General features: G+C 32.6%; 1 protein-coding gene across 1 annotated transcript in view; it reads right to left on the bottom strand.

The window, feature by feature from the left end:
* The window catches only part of MALRD1 (MAM and LDL receptor class A domain containing 1), a 520,465-nt gene that overhangs the window by 324,422 nt on the left and 179,279 nt on the right, over positions 1 to 16,764 (bottom strand). Inside the window, 4 exon segments of the mRNA XM_023533144.1 lie at positions 5,148 to 5,358; positions 8,513 to 8,547; positions 8,550 to 8,619; positions 12,469 to 12,625. Of these exon segments, the coding sequence (XP_023388912.1) occupies positions 5,148 to 5,358; positions 8,513 to 8,547; positions 8,550 to 8,619; positions 12,469 to 12,625 (473 nt within the window).

The raw sequence follows: 16,764 nt of genomic DNA, 5'->3' as shown, positions 1-16,764 counted from the left end.
TACTTGGCTTGATCCATTATTCTTTTCATTCTTTATCGAAATGTCAATTTCTCAATGAGAAGTTTTCTGACTGCTCTGTTTAAAATTGTAACCACTGTTCCAAGCATTTTCTTTCCCATTTTCCCTATTTTACTTTTTGCCAGAACATTTATTATTATAAGATATTGTGTTATTTTACTTAACTTTGTTTCATGTTTGAGGTCCCCACCACCAACACCCAGAATGCCAGCTCATGAGAGTAGGTTTGTCTGTGTTTTTCACTGCGTTATCCCACGGAGTTGCAACAAACTCTGGTACATAAAAGATGCTCAATAATATTGACTGAATTAAGGCATGAATGTTCATTTTTAAAAACTGCTTAAAAACTCCAAAAAATTATATTTGAAAATCAAATACATACATACTCATTAAATCTTGATGAATATAATCAATCGAATTCATCAAAAATATATATAGAATAATTTTTTTTTTACTTAAACAGTAATTTTTCCAATGATTAAAATCCTGGTATGTTTATATATGTTGATAAGGAAGTTAAGAATAAAATAATAGCTCTCCGTCCTAAGCAGGAAACTTTTTCAAAATTTTATATTGTTTAGATTAATGCCTCTCAAATTTTAATGCACATATGAATCACTCGATGATCTTGCATAAAATGCAGTATATGATTCTGTAAGTCGGTGGGGGGAGTCCTGGATTCTGATTTTTAAAAACCGATTGTTTATAGACCAAGATTTGAGTAGTAATAGAAAATTTTTCAGCAGTGTTAAATTGCACATTGATATAACATAAAAAGTAATAATATTTTGAGGAGCATTCATCCAACAGGGAAAAGCATGTTTAAAATATTTATAATGACTTTAGTAAGGGTGCCATTAAATAACTGACTTTAAAAAATTGGTTAGTTGTTTATCAAATGTTCTTTCACCATGAGGGAATCCTAATATAAACTACAAATTGGGGGTGATAATGACATCTCGATATAGCTTTATTGATTGCAATAAACCTACCACAAACCTATACAGAGATGGGCAGAGGACTTCATTACACATTTCTCCTAAGAAGATACAAAAATAAGCATAATAAAAGATGCTGAACATCATCAGTCATTAGGGAAAGGAAAAATCTAACCACAATGAGATCCCACCTCACATGCAGAGTGGCTATAATAAAAAATAAAAATAAAAATAAAAATAACAAGTGTTGGCTAAGTCCCAGACTTCCCTCAAGAATTTGCTTGGGAAGGGAACTGGATGAAAGTGGGCAAAGGGTACAAATTTCTAGTTAGTTATAAGATAAATAAGCACTAGAGACGTAATCACATGTACACATGATGACTACAGATAGTACTGCCGTACGGTCTATTTAAAAGTTGCTAAGAGAGATTCAACAAGTTTTCATCACAAGGAAAGAGACATTTTATTTCTTTTTCTCTTTTTTTATACCTGTATGAAATGATGGATGTTAACTTATATGGCAATCATTGCACGAGATATGTAAGTATATGCTGTATACCTTAAACTTATACAGCACTGTATGTTAATTATATCGCAACAAAGTGGGAAATAAATTAAATTAAAAGAATTTGCTTAAATTTATTTTATCTAGACCTGTTTTCATTATGCCCCTTAATACTGAAATTTGCTCTCATTCCATTTATGATTTCCCTTAGTTTATAGTTTCTCGTAGCACTTATCACCTTTTAAAAGCTCTGTGATTTACTATACACACACACACACACACACACACATACACATGTACATATACATATATACATATATACATTTACATATGTTTAAGTGTATAGACACAGAGAGACTATATTTTTCATTGAACTTAAGAGTATGAGGAATAGGATTTTTGATTTTATTGATATATACTAGATATATCAAACATTGCTTGACACATAACTTCCCAATAAATGTGCATTAAATGAATTTCATATTTCTGTCTCTTCTATTTCTCTTGATCATTCTTGACAGGGTTTGGAAAATTTTATCAGTCTTTTCAAATCCTCTCTATCTTACATTTTTGTTCTATTCCATAAATTTGCACTATGAGCTAATTGGTTTCTAATATAAAGATTAAGTGTATACATTTTTCTCTATATGTTCATTTAACTAATTCCCACAGAGTTTGATGTATTATTTTCATTATTATTTGTTTAAACCGTTTTTTAATCTCACTATGACTTACTATTTTTTGGGGGGAGGCATAAGTTACTAGCAGAGTCTTTCTTCTAACCAATAGGAATTTTCTAACTTTTGTCTCATAACTGATTTTCAGCCTAATTCAAAAGAGATAATCTATGTCACTTTAATCCATTTCAAATAATTAAAAATTTCTCAATGTTTAATAATATAGCTTTTTGTAAATGTTATCTATGTTCTTGAAAAGAACAGATACCTGCAATTGTTAATACAGTGTTACATTTGCCCATTAGATTCAGATTACTTTCTGATTATGTTGGTCAAATAAATATCCAGCACCTTCATTAATCAGTGTAGAACCGAATTATTTTGAGTATGCCTGAGATAATCTCAACTTGCATCCACAATAAATATTCTATAGGGAAACAAAAATATAGCTGTTATCTGAAGGCACCTCTAAGTCAATGGCAAAGACATGTTCAAAAAAGATTTTGAGATCTCAGATACACAAATAACGTTTTTCTGTGATTATGTTGTATTTTTTAGACATGAAGGAATAAATAACATTCTGATTTTTTTCTACTAGATTTTGTTTTCAGTCTTCTCCATCAAAGATACTCTATGCCTTTAAAATAGTTTTTAAAAGTTCTTTCTGCTATCGCTATGTGGCATACTTGTACTTAATGATACTTCAGAAGTTTTCTTAGAGTTATGATACGTATTCTACCTTTACTTAGAATTTTCACACACACACAGACACACACACACACACACACACACACACACACACAAAGATTGTGTAACTTAAACCTAAAATCTTGGTTGGTTGTCAGCCAAACTTCTGAAATCAGTTGCTATGGTGATTTAAACATTTTTTTGTTTCCTTCCTATTCTTCCGGGTCTAATTAGAGCAATCAAAATTTACTTTTTATGCAGGATACATAACAGCACTCTTAATTCACACAGTAGATTCTAGCCACTCTATAATTAAATCATAACATTTAAGACCAATAGAATGGAATGCAGTTAAAATTTTAAAAAGAAATAATAAAAAAAGTAACTCTATACAAAAAGAATGCATACTCGTAATGAGACCAATAATAAAAAGGTGGGATACTTTTAGAGTTTCTTCCAAGTCTTTTGTTAGTTTATTTATTTGTTCTAAGGAGCTAAAACTTTTTCTTTTTCCTATGTAGTATCTGAACTAATTCAGCTTTCTTGCTCCAGTATTACTGATAGGAATAGGCTTACTCAAACAAAGTGATTCGGCAACGAGGTCACCGAAAACCATGTCTGGTACATCCTTCCCTCCAAAGGCTTATGATTACTTTTGCCTTTATTTTCCATACAAAACAACTACCAAGACAGTAAATTTCAATACATTTCTGACCCTCTTAGTACATCAGCATCCTTTTCCAGAGGACTCCCAGAAATTTTTGCATTAGAATCTAAATATGAAGAGTTCAAAAACAAACAAACAAACAAACAAAAACCTCAGCCAGAAACAAACTGATATTTTAAGTACTGAAAAGATGGCATTAATTCATATCTTGGAAAAGAGACACATTGGCAACATCACAAATAATATTCAAAAGCACAATATCTGCTCTGTTTGATGGATAACCTAATATATTGGTGTTATAGTCAAGTGAAAATGGCAATGAAGAAAATGTAAAAGCATTTGATGTGGAAAATAACTACAAATACCCCAGGAAATATATATAAGGTAAAGGTAAACATTATTTAATACAGAACTCAGGATTAGCCAAATGTTTTGCTTGGTTCATATATGATAATAACGGATATTGTAAGAAAGACTCCATAATTGATTGAACAAATAGTTTTATGATATAAACAGGATTTCTACATCTACAAAGTTTTTTGGTTTTGATTTCTTAAGATTCAGTTTTACACACAGGTGGTATAGTCACTTGGGCAAAGAAGTGGTTCACAAATAAAAGTACTTGAGTTCTAGAATCAACTCTGTCAAAACTAGTTGGATGAATTTTGACAAAAGCTACACCATCTGCATGTGGCTGCATCTGTGGAATGCACTAATAATACCCATGCCACTCACCCCTCAGAGCCCCTGTGAGGACCCGCTGCAGATTAGTAGATAAAAGTGTGATGAAAATTAAAAGTTCTATATAAATGTGAGCTCTTCTTTAACTGAAGTTGTTCTCAATATTCCAGATTTGGTTTCAAGAGGCAAAAAAATAATAAAAATAAAAATAAAGGTCAAACTGTGATATTCTAGCTCAGAAAATATTACTAGGATAGTAGAACGGTTTGTCAACTTCCATTTTGACTATTTGTGTTCACCTCATTTGCAATGAAATGACGCAACGACTGGACTGTGTGGCACAATTTTACAGACTTACCTGAATGAGCACATATGGCCCATTTAGCTAAGGATATTTTAATAGGTGCTGTTTATTATGAGTTGATCTCCTACGATACTACATAGCTGATGTGTATCTCTTTTAGATCACTTTGTCTATTTTATGTATTATTTGGGCATTATTTTTTTTAACAATTTATCACATCTCGTCATTTACACAAAGGAATGACAACTCTTTGAAATGCATCAAAGCACAGAGGCTTGTTAACCCTGCATGAATTGGTTTTGCTGGATATTTCGCTTGTCTTTTTCCCAAAACTTTCTTTCATATGGAAAATGCTTGTTTCCACTCTGTCTTTGAAGACCCCTGTTTTCCAATTTATCTCCAATTACTTTACACACACACACACACACACACACACACACACACACACACACACACACACACACACCAGTCCATCAGCTGGTTTTAAATGAATTACGGTTTTAAATTAAGTATAGAGAGGGAAAAGGAATATATTTAAACAGTCAAATCACCTTACTGGTCTCAGCTTCTGAGCTATACATACTCTGTATGTTTTGGCAATTAACACAGAGCATAAAATAAGGTTGTGGGAGATAAAGGTCAAAGTAAGGAAACAGACACTTCCACTTACTGCAAATGAAGGCAGTCTCATCTGAATGATCAGCGTAATCATTCACAAAATCACATAGCTTGTCCTGTGAAATGTGCTTCTTGGCATACATGAATTCTTGAGCAGTACACTTTCTGTCTGGGCTGAGCAGGGGAGAACAATCTTGAAAGGAAATGTCATCCACTGCTACATCTCCCATGTGACCGACACCATGTTTTGCCCTAAAGACAATCTAGAGAGACAGACAGATAGAGACAGAGATGGACAGAAAGAGAGACAGAGACACAGAAAGAGAGATGAGAGAGATGGGGTTAGAGAGAGAAAGAGAAAGGAAAGAAGGGAAAAGAAAAGGAAAAAGAAAAAAAAAGAATGAATCAATTTCAGCTGACCTGTCCAACAAGAAACAAAAACTTGGAGCAACCACCAAATACATGACATTAGACTTAAATTTGATAAAAATGCCCCACAATGAAACTGACCCAAGAAGCTTGAGGGTCATCTGAGATTGCCACCATCCTCAACACCTAAGAATACGGGAGTGGCAACACACCTGCCTCCTGTGTAGATTTTTAAGATAGGTGGCCTAGAAAACTGGCAGGAGTCACTGAGCCATCACTGCTGCCTCTGCAGAAATGAGATCCAAAGCAAGACCTGAGCATTTCTTAGAACCTCATCACACATGGAAGCAGGAGGCCAAACAGGTGATAGAGGCACCAAGAAAAGGAAGATGCAAATACATCCTTCACACTGTTTTGCCTAGTTCTTGCCTTCTCCCAGATCTGTCCACCCCAACTATGTGAGAGCGAAAGTTATCAAACCTCGAAACCATGAGTATTTTTTTGAATTGGACACATCTTTGCAGCTGAAATAATCTTGATTTGCCTTTGATTAATATGTGTAATGAAGACAATTCTTATGAGTGTCATTGTTTGACAGTGAGATTCCACTTATGTAGAATCTGATAGAAGTAGAAGTGATGAAAAATAATAATAGGAGTCGCTAAAGTTTACAGAAAGGCCGCCTTCAGTTTATAACATTACCACTGCTTGGAATAATAATGAACGTAACAAGTCCTATATTGTTTAGTTTCAAATTTTTAAGGGAACTGATTCAGAGTTTCTCTGCTGGCCAAATATGTATTTGTGTGTTAACATAAGAAATATTTGCATATTTTAAAATAAATTTAGAACAATAAGAAATGAGTTAACAAGAAATACAGTTACCTTAGTGATTTTACTAAAATATTTATTGTTATCAAACTCTCAAACACCTTTTAGCCAAATCTAAATAATTACTTTTCTTGAAAGAATTACAGTTTTTTCTTAGTTATGCTATGCTTTTATACTATTGTGTGAAAACTTAGGTGTTTTCCTTTTAAGATGATAGGATAGAATGGAAATCAGCCTCTCACAATATTAAAAATAACAAAATAAAAATATAATTTGTATGTAAATTAGTATATTGAATTTACATAAAAGGGATAAATTTTCTTCATAGCAGATGTGCTAAAAAAATAACAAATTTGCAAGATATTTTGAGTTAGGAAGTGATTAAAAAATGGTAAAACTGGAAAGAATAATGACTACAACATTTTTGTAAGATAAATTGAGCCCCCCCCAAAATATTGATACGCAAATTGAAAAAGGTATTCTGTTATTTGAAGATATCTAAACATTTAAATATTGATACAATGCTGTGTGAATAAGAAATCAAATAACTCAATGAGTGTTTCATTGTTAACTTGTTTATCTACTATTCTTTAGACACAATCTCAGCTACCTGTCATGTCTGAATGATCAAATTATCACATATCCCAATGCTTCATACAATGTTGGTTAAGATTCCATAGTTTCTAATATTAAACATGGTTAAGCTTTTATAAGTTTAAAATATATATATATTATATATATATTATATTAATATATTATGTATATAGATATTTTCTAGTAGAATAAAAGTAGGGTCAATTCTTTTGTAAAATTTGGGAAGCAATGTAGAACAGCAGTTGGATTATGGACTCATAGATGATCTGTCTTTTTAAAGCCTGTCTCTGCCATTTTGTGTCACATGAGTAGGACAAGTTACCTAACTTCTAGCTATTTCTGTATTCTACTCTATAAAAATAGAGATAATAGCATGTACCTAATATTGTTATTGTGAGAACTAAAGGGGTAAACATTTTAAATTCACAGAACTGTGCTTAGTACTTCGTAAATGCTATCTATCTATCTATATCTGTATCTAGAGATACAGATATAGATAGATAGATAGATAGATAGATAGATAGATAGATAGATAGATAGATAGATAGATAAATAGATGATTGTTTCCATTGGAGTTGAGAGGGGCTGAGCTGACATAACACAGTCACGTAGATGTAGTTACTGAATATTCACAATAGAATGGTTACTTCTGTTACATATACAGAGGACTGGAAATGCAATAAATAGCAAATATATTAGATCTTCTATTTAGAGAACAGTGAATCCAAATTCATGGAATAACGCTCTGTGCAGTTTAGGCTTAAAAAAAAATGTTCTCCAACATAAATGGCTTGGGATTCTCACTCTCCTTATCCAAATCTTAATAGATATTTACCTCATCTTCCAAAAAAAAATCCATCCACCAAAAATATAAATAAATAATACATTTAAAAAACATGCACATATCCACAGAGCTCTCGTTTTCTCAAATATCCATAAAAAATAAAAACCATACCAAATACCTTGGCACATAATTATTTTCCATTTAAACATTTTAATCTATGTACTACCTGTTCTTTAATTGTTTTATTTATATATATGCATATACATATATATGTATATGTGTGTGTGTGTGTGTGTATATATAAATACCTGTTCTTTTCATATACACACACACATGCACACACACACACACACACACACAGGTCTTTTCCTCTTAATATTATTATAATCTACATGAAGACAAATACAACATCACACAATTTTGTGCCTCCCTCAAATATTTTAGAAATAAGTAAATCTATTATCTGTAATAATGTTCAACAGTATAATGTACTTTCAAAATTCTGTCTTAAATCGAATTTGATATAAATTAATTACAGTCTTTGAGAATAAATTTATACAATAGAGGGAGGTTCTATTGCTATATGGGAAGCTGATTGTGGAATGGCAGATGGTGTCATTAAAATTATATATTCCTAGATATATGGTTGTCTACTTAGGAGAAATTAGGACATTTCGAAATAATAAATTCCTCTGGAAAAAGCTATATGTAGTCAAATAAACACATCAGAAGTAGAATGGGAGGACAAGAAGACTATGAGTGGAGGAAATAAATTAGAATGTCAGAAAAAAAAAAAACCAATAAAACTCCTTCAACACCCAACTACTTGGATAACAAACCTGCGTGTGTGAATGAGTGCCTAAAAACACTTCTTTTTCCACCGTGCACCTTGCTGTCCACTTTGAGCCCACATTTTACAGGTAACATTGTCTCCCTTGCTGAGTACCTGCAGAGATAAATCAAGTAAGACGTGCAGAAATATTTTGTCTTGATAGATTTTAAACATGTAGAATTTTCCGTCATTATTTTTTTTTTATTTTAATATTAACATAAAGTCCCTGAGAGAAAAGCTGAGGCGTTTTTCATTAGATGTCTATGTTTTCTATACGGCATTGTGTCCCCAGGGTACTTCACAAGTTTTTTGTAATAAAAGTGAGCACAAATATCTGTCAGTCAAGTCTGAAGGTATGCGGGCACCATTTAATTAAGAACTCAAACTACATTAGCTTTTTAAAAATCTGATGGCAGTAACAACTGGAATTTTATATATTAAATAATCTCCATGTAGTCAGAGGAGAAAGCATGGATTACATACTAAAACCTTCTTCTGAGAATGACCTTCTTTATCCTCTTGCGTTCAGTGGGGACAGACAGTGCTGTTACAGTAGGAGCTCATTCAAAGTTAACAGCACAAGTGGGTGACATGAGTGGGCACCTACTCTTGCAGGACTAATAAGATCTCCCTGCCCAACAGCCTTGAAACCACAAATTCTCATCAGTACTGTATCCTCATTCTAAGGGAAAAATCAGATTAGTCTCAGCAGACAAATTATCACGGCTCTTTGTTTAGAATGATACAAAATGAATCATCAAGAGAGTAACTGAAGAGAATCGGGAAAAGCAGAATAATTCCTTATTTTAAAATAACTGACTTAGATGGTTTAATTATTTCACAACAATACCTTTGAAAATTACAGTGCGTACAACTAAAGAATTATTCAGGCGAAGGGTTTGCGATGGTTTTGATTTTTGAAACCGAAGGTAGTTTTTAATGGCTTCATTATCTATTTCTTTTTTAAATTAAATTCGAATTGCTGCTTTTGCAGTAGTAGGGTTTCAAGATTCTTGAGTTTTAAGTAATTTCACTAAATTCTTGGTCTATAAAATTCAAGTTAAATCAGCATGCTATCAAAATCAAGAAAACATAATTTCTATTTTTGTTGTTTTTGTTTTTTGAGTTTTTAAAAAATTTATTGGGCTGACAATGGTTAGTGTGTTTATCACCACCCAAAGTCAAATCTCCTTCTATCAGCATATATTTGACCCCCTTTACCTTTATCTACTGCTCCCTCCTCCCTTTCCCTCTAGTGACCACTAAACTGTTCTCTGTCTCTATGAGTTTTTGTTGGTTTGTCTTGTTCATTGGTGCTTTCATTTTTATATGCCACATGGCAAAATCACATGGTTCTCATCTTTTTCTCTTATTTTGTTTAGCATGATTATCTCGAGATCTGTCCATGTTGTTGCAAACGGCAGTATTACATCTTTTCTTATGGTTGATATTCCATTGTAATTTCTTAAAAAACTAAAAACCATTTTTGACACATACTGAAAAGTATGTACGGGATCCTTATATGAATATCATTTGCTAAGGAAAAATGCATCCATGCAACATAGTAATGCAATCTTTTTACTTCATTTTATTAAAGTGTTATTTTATTCAGCCACACACAAAAATAAGGATCATATGTATTACTACTTTAATTATTTGATAATTAATTTCTTACAAAATTTTAAAAGTTTTATAATTTTTCATCTACTAATATAAAATCTTATCTGAAAAAAAAAGAAAGCATATTTCAGATAATTAATCTCAATGACAAAGTATACTGGATAAATAATTCTCATTTTTCTGATGAAAACCCTGCAATAAGTTCTATTGATTATTTTGCCTAAAATTATTTTTTAAAAGTCAATGTAAGACAAATGATAAATTGCATCTTTAACCTATAAGACTATTTGAATGTCTTTAGATTACTAAACATGAACATATACATATATATGAACAAGCTTACTTTTAAATTGGTTTTGGTAAGAAGTATCATCTATAATAGGAAGACAATTCTTCTAAAATTGATCTCTAAATTTAACATGTTTCTCATAGAAGAAAGCATTTTAAAATAACACATGTTTATCTAAAAACTTATTTACATGTTTATCTAAAAACTTAAAATCCTAGAATAAGACAATAATAAAATAGAAGAAAAAAAGCACCTCTAATATTAAAATTACAATTAAGCTACTAGGGATGAAGTAATTTAACAGCTGGTCTGCATTCTATTTCTCTATTGGGGGCGGGGGCCAGGGGGAACAGGTAAACCAAGTGCAATTTCCTTGCAAATATGCTAACCATAGACTTCTTTCTAAATAAATTAATGGTATTTGACAGGGGGAGAGTCCTTATCTATGGTTGTTTTAGGGGGATAGCCCTGGTCTAATATTGCTCATGGTAAACAATTCTGAAATTCTGGGATTTATTTTTCATACATGGCTTCCTGGAAAATGTTATATAAGCTTTGAAACTGAGTATTACTGAAGATGCTTCAAAACTGAACTGTCTTCTTCTATGTAAATAATGCATCTATACATAATACTTACAAATCTTATACATTATATAAGGCATTTCCAATAAGGAGAGACAAGACCTAACTAAGACGTGCTTCAGATTCCAGGACCTCTCTCTGTTTTGCCTGTATAACTTAGTCTTAGAAACCTGGACAGGATCCCATGGAGAAACAGCTAATTCCAAGGATGGAATGGGATAAAAATGAGTCTAGAATTTTGGCTAGAAAGAAAGGAAATACTCAGAGACTAATGGGCCTGTCAAAGAAACAGAAGTCCACTTAAAGGTTCTCTTATGACCATATCTGGAACAATTTAAAAACCAATAAATAATAAAAGAGATTATAACAAATTGAATACAATAGGACTCATGAATCCACACTGATATAGATCAACGAATGGATAAAAATGGATCAATAAGTGGAGAGAAAATTATAAGGTGTTTTTCCAATAGAAAATCAATCTACAAATATAGACAGATTAATAGAGTTAGAAAATCATAATTAGGTAATCATCACAGTAAAATTAATTCCAGCAAAAAATACTAAAAGATGCAAAAACCAGTGAGTAATTTGAGTTGAGATCAGGATTTTACATACTCTCAAAATATCTCTTCATGCAAATTTATTGACAAAGGGAACAAAAGTACTGAGACCAATCAACATGTACTAACCAATGAGATGTGATAAAAATGCAATATCAGTGATATTACAGAAAAAATAGAAGCTTAACACTAAACAAATCCAAATTGAGGGACATTCTACAAATAACTGAATTACAATCTTTTAAAATCTTAATATTGTAAAAGTCAAGGAAAGATTAAGGAATTATTCCAGTTTAAAAGACACTAGGGAAGAAATAACAAGTGGGCGTGATATGTGATCATGGATTGAACTGAAACTTTCCTATGAAGGATGCTACTGGGAGAAAAATAAGATCTCTGAGTGAAGGACATGTTGAAGTTACTTGTGACATTCTCACAACTTTCTGTGAGTTCGAAACTATTTATTTATTTATTTATCCAAAAAACAAACAAACAAACAAACAAAAACAAAAAAAGAAAACCAGATTTGGAAAAGACTACTGGAGAATGTAGCACCAATATCAAAAAGCAATGCACATTCAACTATCACCAAAGTCATTTGATAATGCTATTCTCAGAACATTGATACTGAAACCTCCATGAAATAGTTCAAGTGTAAAACCATACAAAACAGAGGTGTAACCTCAGGATAAAGATTATAATCGTAAGTTGAATAGTTGAAAAAAAGTCCTACTAGCCACTCAGGTTCAACTCTGCTAAAGCATTTTTCTAATGCTACCATTTTGAAACTAGTGAAGTGTTGATAACTGTTCATTTTCATTGATTAGCAGATTATATTTTATAACACTAAATTATACCCTATGAATTTCTAGAGAGGTAATTCAGAAAATGCAATGCTCTAAGCAGTACCTGTAGGGAACAAACTGTGGCACCATTCACGTGAGTCCAGAACACCGGAGTACATTTTGGTCCCTTGCGTGAAATTACAGGTGTGAGGATATCAGCCATGTCACCAGATTTCCCATTTGAGCTATCAACATACAGGTACAAGCCATCCGTGGTACTTCTGAGGAAAAGATGATGTGTTTATAAGATTTTTAAAAAATCATAAAATATAATATAGTTTGTCCTTGGTCATATTCATCATTCTATAATTTTTTCTAAAAGCATAACAATGTGTTATATTTTATAGCATAATGATGTCTCATAACCTTCAGCAGGAATAATTCTACTATTTTGATTTTGAATCCATGTATCAATTGGGACAATGACTACAAATGATGATAAAGGCTGAAATTACCAGGTCTAATCTGTAGTAATTTGGTTGATTTTATTTTTACAGTGATATTGCCAATACTCTGATCATCTTTGTAGAGCTCATTTTCATGTGGGTAAAATGAGACCCCGAAGCACTGAACAGCTTTGGAAGAGGCATAAAAAGAAGAAACATATAAATAATTAAAGCAAAAAAATAAAACCAGAAAGGAAACTGGCTCGGAGTTCACTTCATAGGTCTAAAAGGCTTTAATGCTCAAATTTATTCTCTCTGTTAATTTAGGTCAGTTTTACTTAAACATATTTTAATAAGGTGGTAGATAATTTTTAAAGTGTGTCTTTTCTTTCCTAGCTATAAATAAAAGAGGAAAAATAATAATGAACGCAATTAAATATCAATGTAATCTTGCCATACAGGACAGAGTTTATGTCCCCACTGTAATTACCAATTCAAAAAAGAGATAATAAAACATTAAAGACATGCTAGGTAACACACAGCTTTTTGAAGTATTAAATAAGGAAGTAATTCCTCCAGTTTGGGCATTTTGGCACTTCTGCTTTGATTAATTAGATTTCTTACTACTTTGTCATCTAAATGTGATGCTAGGTGATACAGAGTTTAAACTTGCTACTTAGTAAAACCCTTTTTATCTTGAAAGTTTTATAATTTTTGGTCGAAAAAATGTGAATCATTAATAGCATACATGGAGAGAAAGACAGAAGTATTCATTCAATCACCACATATTTACCGAGTCAAGCTTTCCCACTTGCCTATCCAAGGCACTGGGATTACGGCTGAGCAAACTATAAACGGGGTTCGGCCTCTGGCCTCATCATTTACTAAGTGGGCGATTGTAGTCAGGGTATTTTACTTCTCTGAACATATTAATTTCCTCATTTATAAAATGGGATACTCCCATGTATGGCAGTAATAGGAATAAAAAATGAAATAAGTGGAACATCTAACACAGTCAGTACCGGACATATTTTGTATATTTAACAAACGGTAGTTGTGATTTGTGGTTATGTTTATGTCATTAGTTGCTCCTAATGGAATAAAGAGTTTAGTGTCCTGCATACCACAGAGGATATGAATTAAGAGCACTTTTAAGAGGCAGGATTATTAACTTATTGGAATTATATCTCAATGAGTGCTTCCAGCTCTGTGCCTTGTGTGCTTAACATTCCAGGACTCTAGGGACATAGAACAAAGATGAACACATGAATGATTCATTGATTTATAGATACAATGAGATCCAGTACAATTTGAATATTTTCCCCAGAAATTGACAAACTGATTCTAACTTCATATAGAAATCTCAAGGGCTAAGAACAATCAATTTTATCATAAAGGAGAACGAAGTTGGAGAATTTATTCTATCAGATTTCAAGATTCATTACAAAGGCAGATCAAGACAGAGTAGCATTGGAGTAAAGTCAGATAAATAGGCCAGAGAAATGGACAAAATAGTCCTGAAACAAATCCATACATATTTGTACATGTGATTTATGAAAAGTTTGGCTCTTCAGAACAATAAAAGAAAAGACAATCTTTTCAATGTGGACTAAATAAATTAGGTAGCGATGTGGAGAAATAAGAAAAATGCACCTCTATTTCACAGCATTCAAAATAAATGCCAGATAGATTGTACCAAGAATGTGGAAGGTAAGACAATGAAGCTCGTCTAAGATATCATAGCAATATCTTTCTAATGTGGGAATGAGAATGTTTTCTTTTTTAAAACAATATATAAATATTACTAACCATAGGGGGAGACAATGAAAAATGGTACTGTATTCAAATTAAGGGTTTCTGCTTATTAAAGATACCAATATGAAGATCAAAAAGCCAACTGATGAATGGAAAAAAATATGCATACCACATTTAACGAATGTAATACTTATCGACTGCGTACCATATACCATGCACTTTGCCACGTGTTCAACAGTATATGTATGTGTTGTTATACATAATATTATGTAACTACATACATATAAGCAAGAACTAGATGAAATATCCACGAAATGTTAAAATGCTTATATCTGTGTTTGGGGGCCATGTATATATTATTTCCCATACAATGCATGCTTCATAGTAGACTCAAAAAATACTTGATAAATAAACGACTGAGTTTAAAATCGGTATAGTGCATGCGGAATAAAAAGATGAAGGGAATGACAGAACTGTGGACTCAGATGAAATTATACATGAAAAGCTGATAATGTGCTCCAGGTTGGATAAAAAATAAAAATTAGAAGAGACAGTACAAAGCTAACAGATCTGGAGACCATAGAGAAATTAAGTGACTATGAGTCATAATTCTGGCAATAATAAAAACATCTATTCTGTGGTTAAACTGGAGGTTCCTATATTAGTTTCCCAATACAGGGGGGAAAAAGTAATTTTTAACTTTTCAATCCTCTATAATTCGAGAAAATTCAGTCACGAGGATAAATATAATATAAATTATTGAAACAATTCTTTATAATTACATGTCCCTGAGATAGCCCCTCACCTGAAAGAAAAAGAAAAAAGGAAGACACGTCGGGAGAGAAATTTGAAAATTTCAAACAAGAAAACTGAATGTGTGTGTTTATATCACACTGTGAACAGAGTTACTGGTGTAGCAGTATATCTTATATGCATTAACTTGGGGCACATGATGTATATACGATTCCTAATGGAAAAATGAAGAATTACACAAGCACTTGCCCGTGTTTGGGATGAAATTATTCAAGCATGCACTTGCAAAGGAAATCGACTCCCTTCCCAGAATGAGCACAGTAGTAACGATCACACCTCACTGTGCTGTCACCTGTAAAACATCAGCATCTCTCTACCAGCCTCCAAACTGTCTTTTCTCATACAGGGCAGGAAGTAGGATGTCTTATAGAAACATATCTTTTCTAATAAAACATAGCACAAACCACACAGTAGTAAAGGTTTTAAGAGAGCAGTGTTATATACCCAGGTGTTGCAAAATTAAAGATCCCAGGTAATGATGTACAAATCATTAAAAAAAAAAATCATTATAAAAAGAGATCTGATTTATAGTCCACGCTATTTTAAAGTGAGTCTCCTAGGTCTTATAGGATAATCACCTTGTAAAATCTTACCATTACACAGATCAAGCAATTAAAATATTAACTCCTCCCTCCCCTTTATTTGAGAATCTCCTGGGTACTTATCCTAATTAAAATTAGTAAGAAAAAGAATACTTTTACAATGAAAAGTTAAAATATGTTTGCGTTAGGAAAACTGACCTTTGATCTTCTAAATATACTGCAAAAACAACATATTCTCCAGGCTTACTCTTTGGGTTGAGACACACCTTTTGATTCACTATGGTACTGTAGGCTGTTTTAACGTAACTGATGGGATGTGATCAGTCGTCATGAACTTTATTGGCTTTGCGAGGACCAGAAATACTAAGTGTTCTCTAGTACAGTTCTAATGGTTTCCAGTCTCACCCTAGCATCTACAGTGAACCGTCTGTGCTGTGTGGAAGGGCTCCCCAACCCACCCACCAACTCTACTGTGTATGGTGAACAAAGTTTCTGACCCAGCACCTGCTGGAGCGGGCTCCTTAAACAAGCTGGGCCAATCAGAGTTCTTGTGTGGGGTCTTTAGAATATAAATTAAAGGAAAGGAACACTCCTTGAGAGGCAAATCTCCTTACAAGTTGACTCCCCAACTTGTAACCAGCTCTGTTTGACTCTAAAACTCCATACACGCCCTCGACACTATGCTGTAGTAGCGTTGCAGAAGAGATAGAAAAAAAGATTCAATTTGACCTTATTGATCCTTTCTAAAATACACATCTGTTTCTCCCACTTTGCTGAGAAATCTTTAATACATCTTTGCTGACTCAAAGTGAGATTCTTGAGCTATAATATATGTTATTGGACGACAAGTAGATAAGAAGTTTC

Source organism: Pteropus vampyrus, unplaced genomic scaffold, assembly GCF_000151845.1.
Source record: "Pteropus vampyrus isolate Shadow unplaced genomic scaffold, Pvam_2.0 Scaffold96, whole genome shotgun sequence".
Lineage (NCBI taxonomy): Eukaryota > Metazoa > Chordata > Mammalia > Chiroptera > Pteropodidae > Pteropus > Pteropus vampyrus.
Note: the sequence above shows the minus strand (reverse complement) of the source record. Positions and strands in the feature narration are given on the sequence as shown.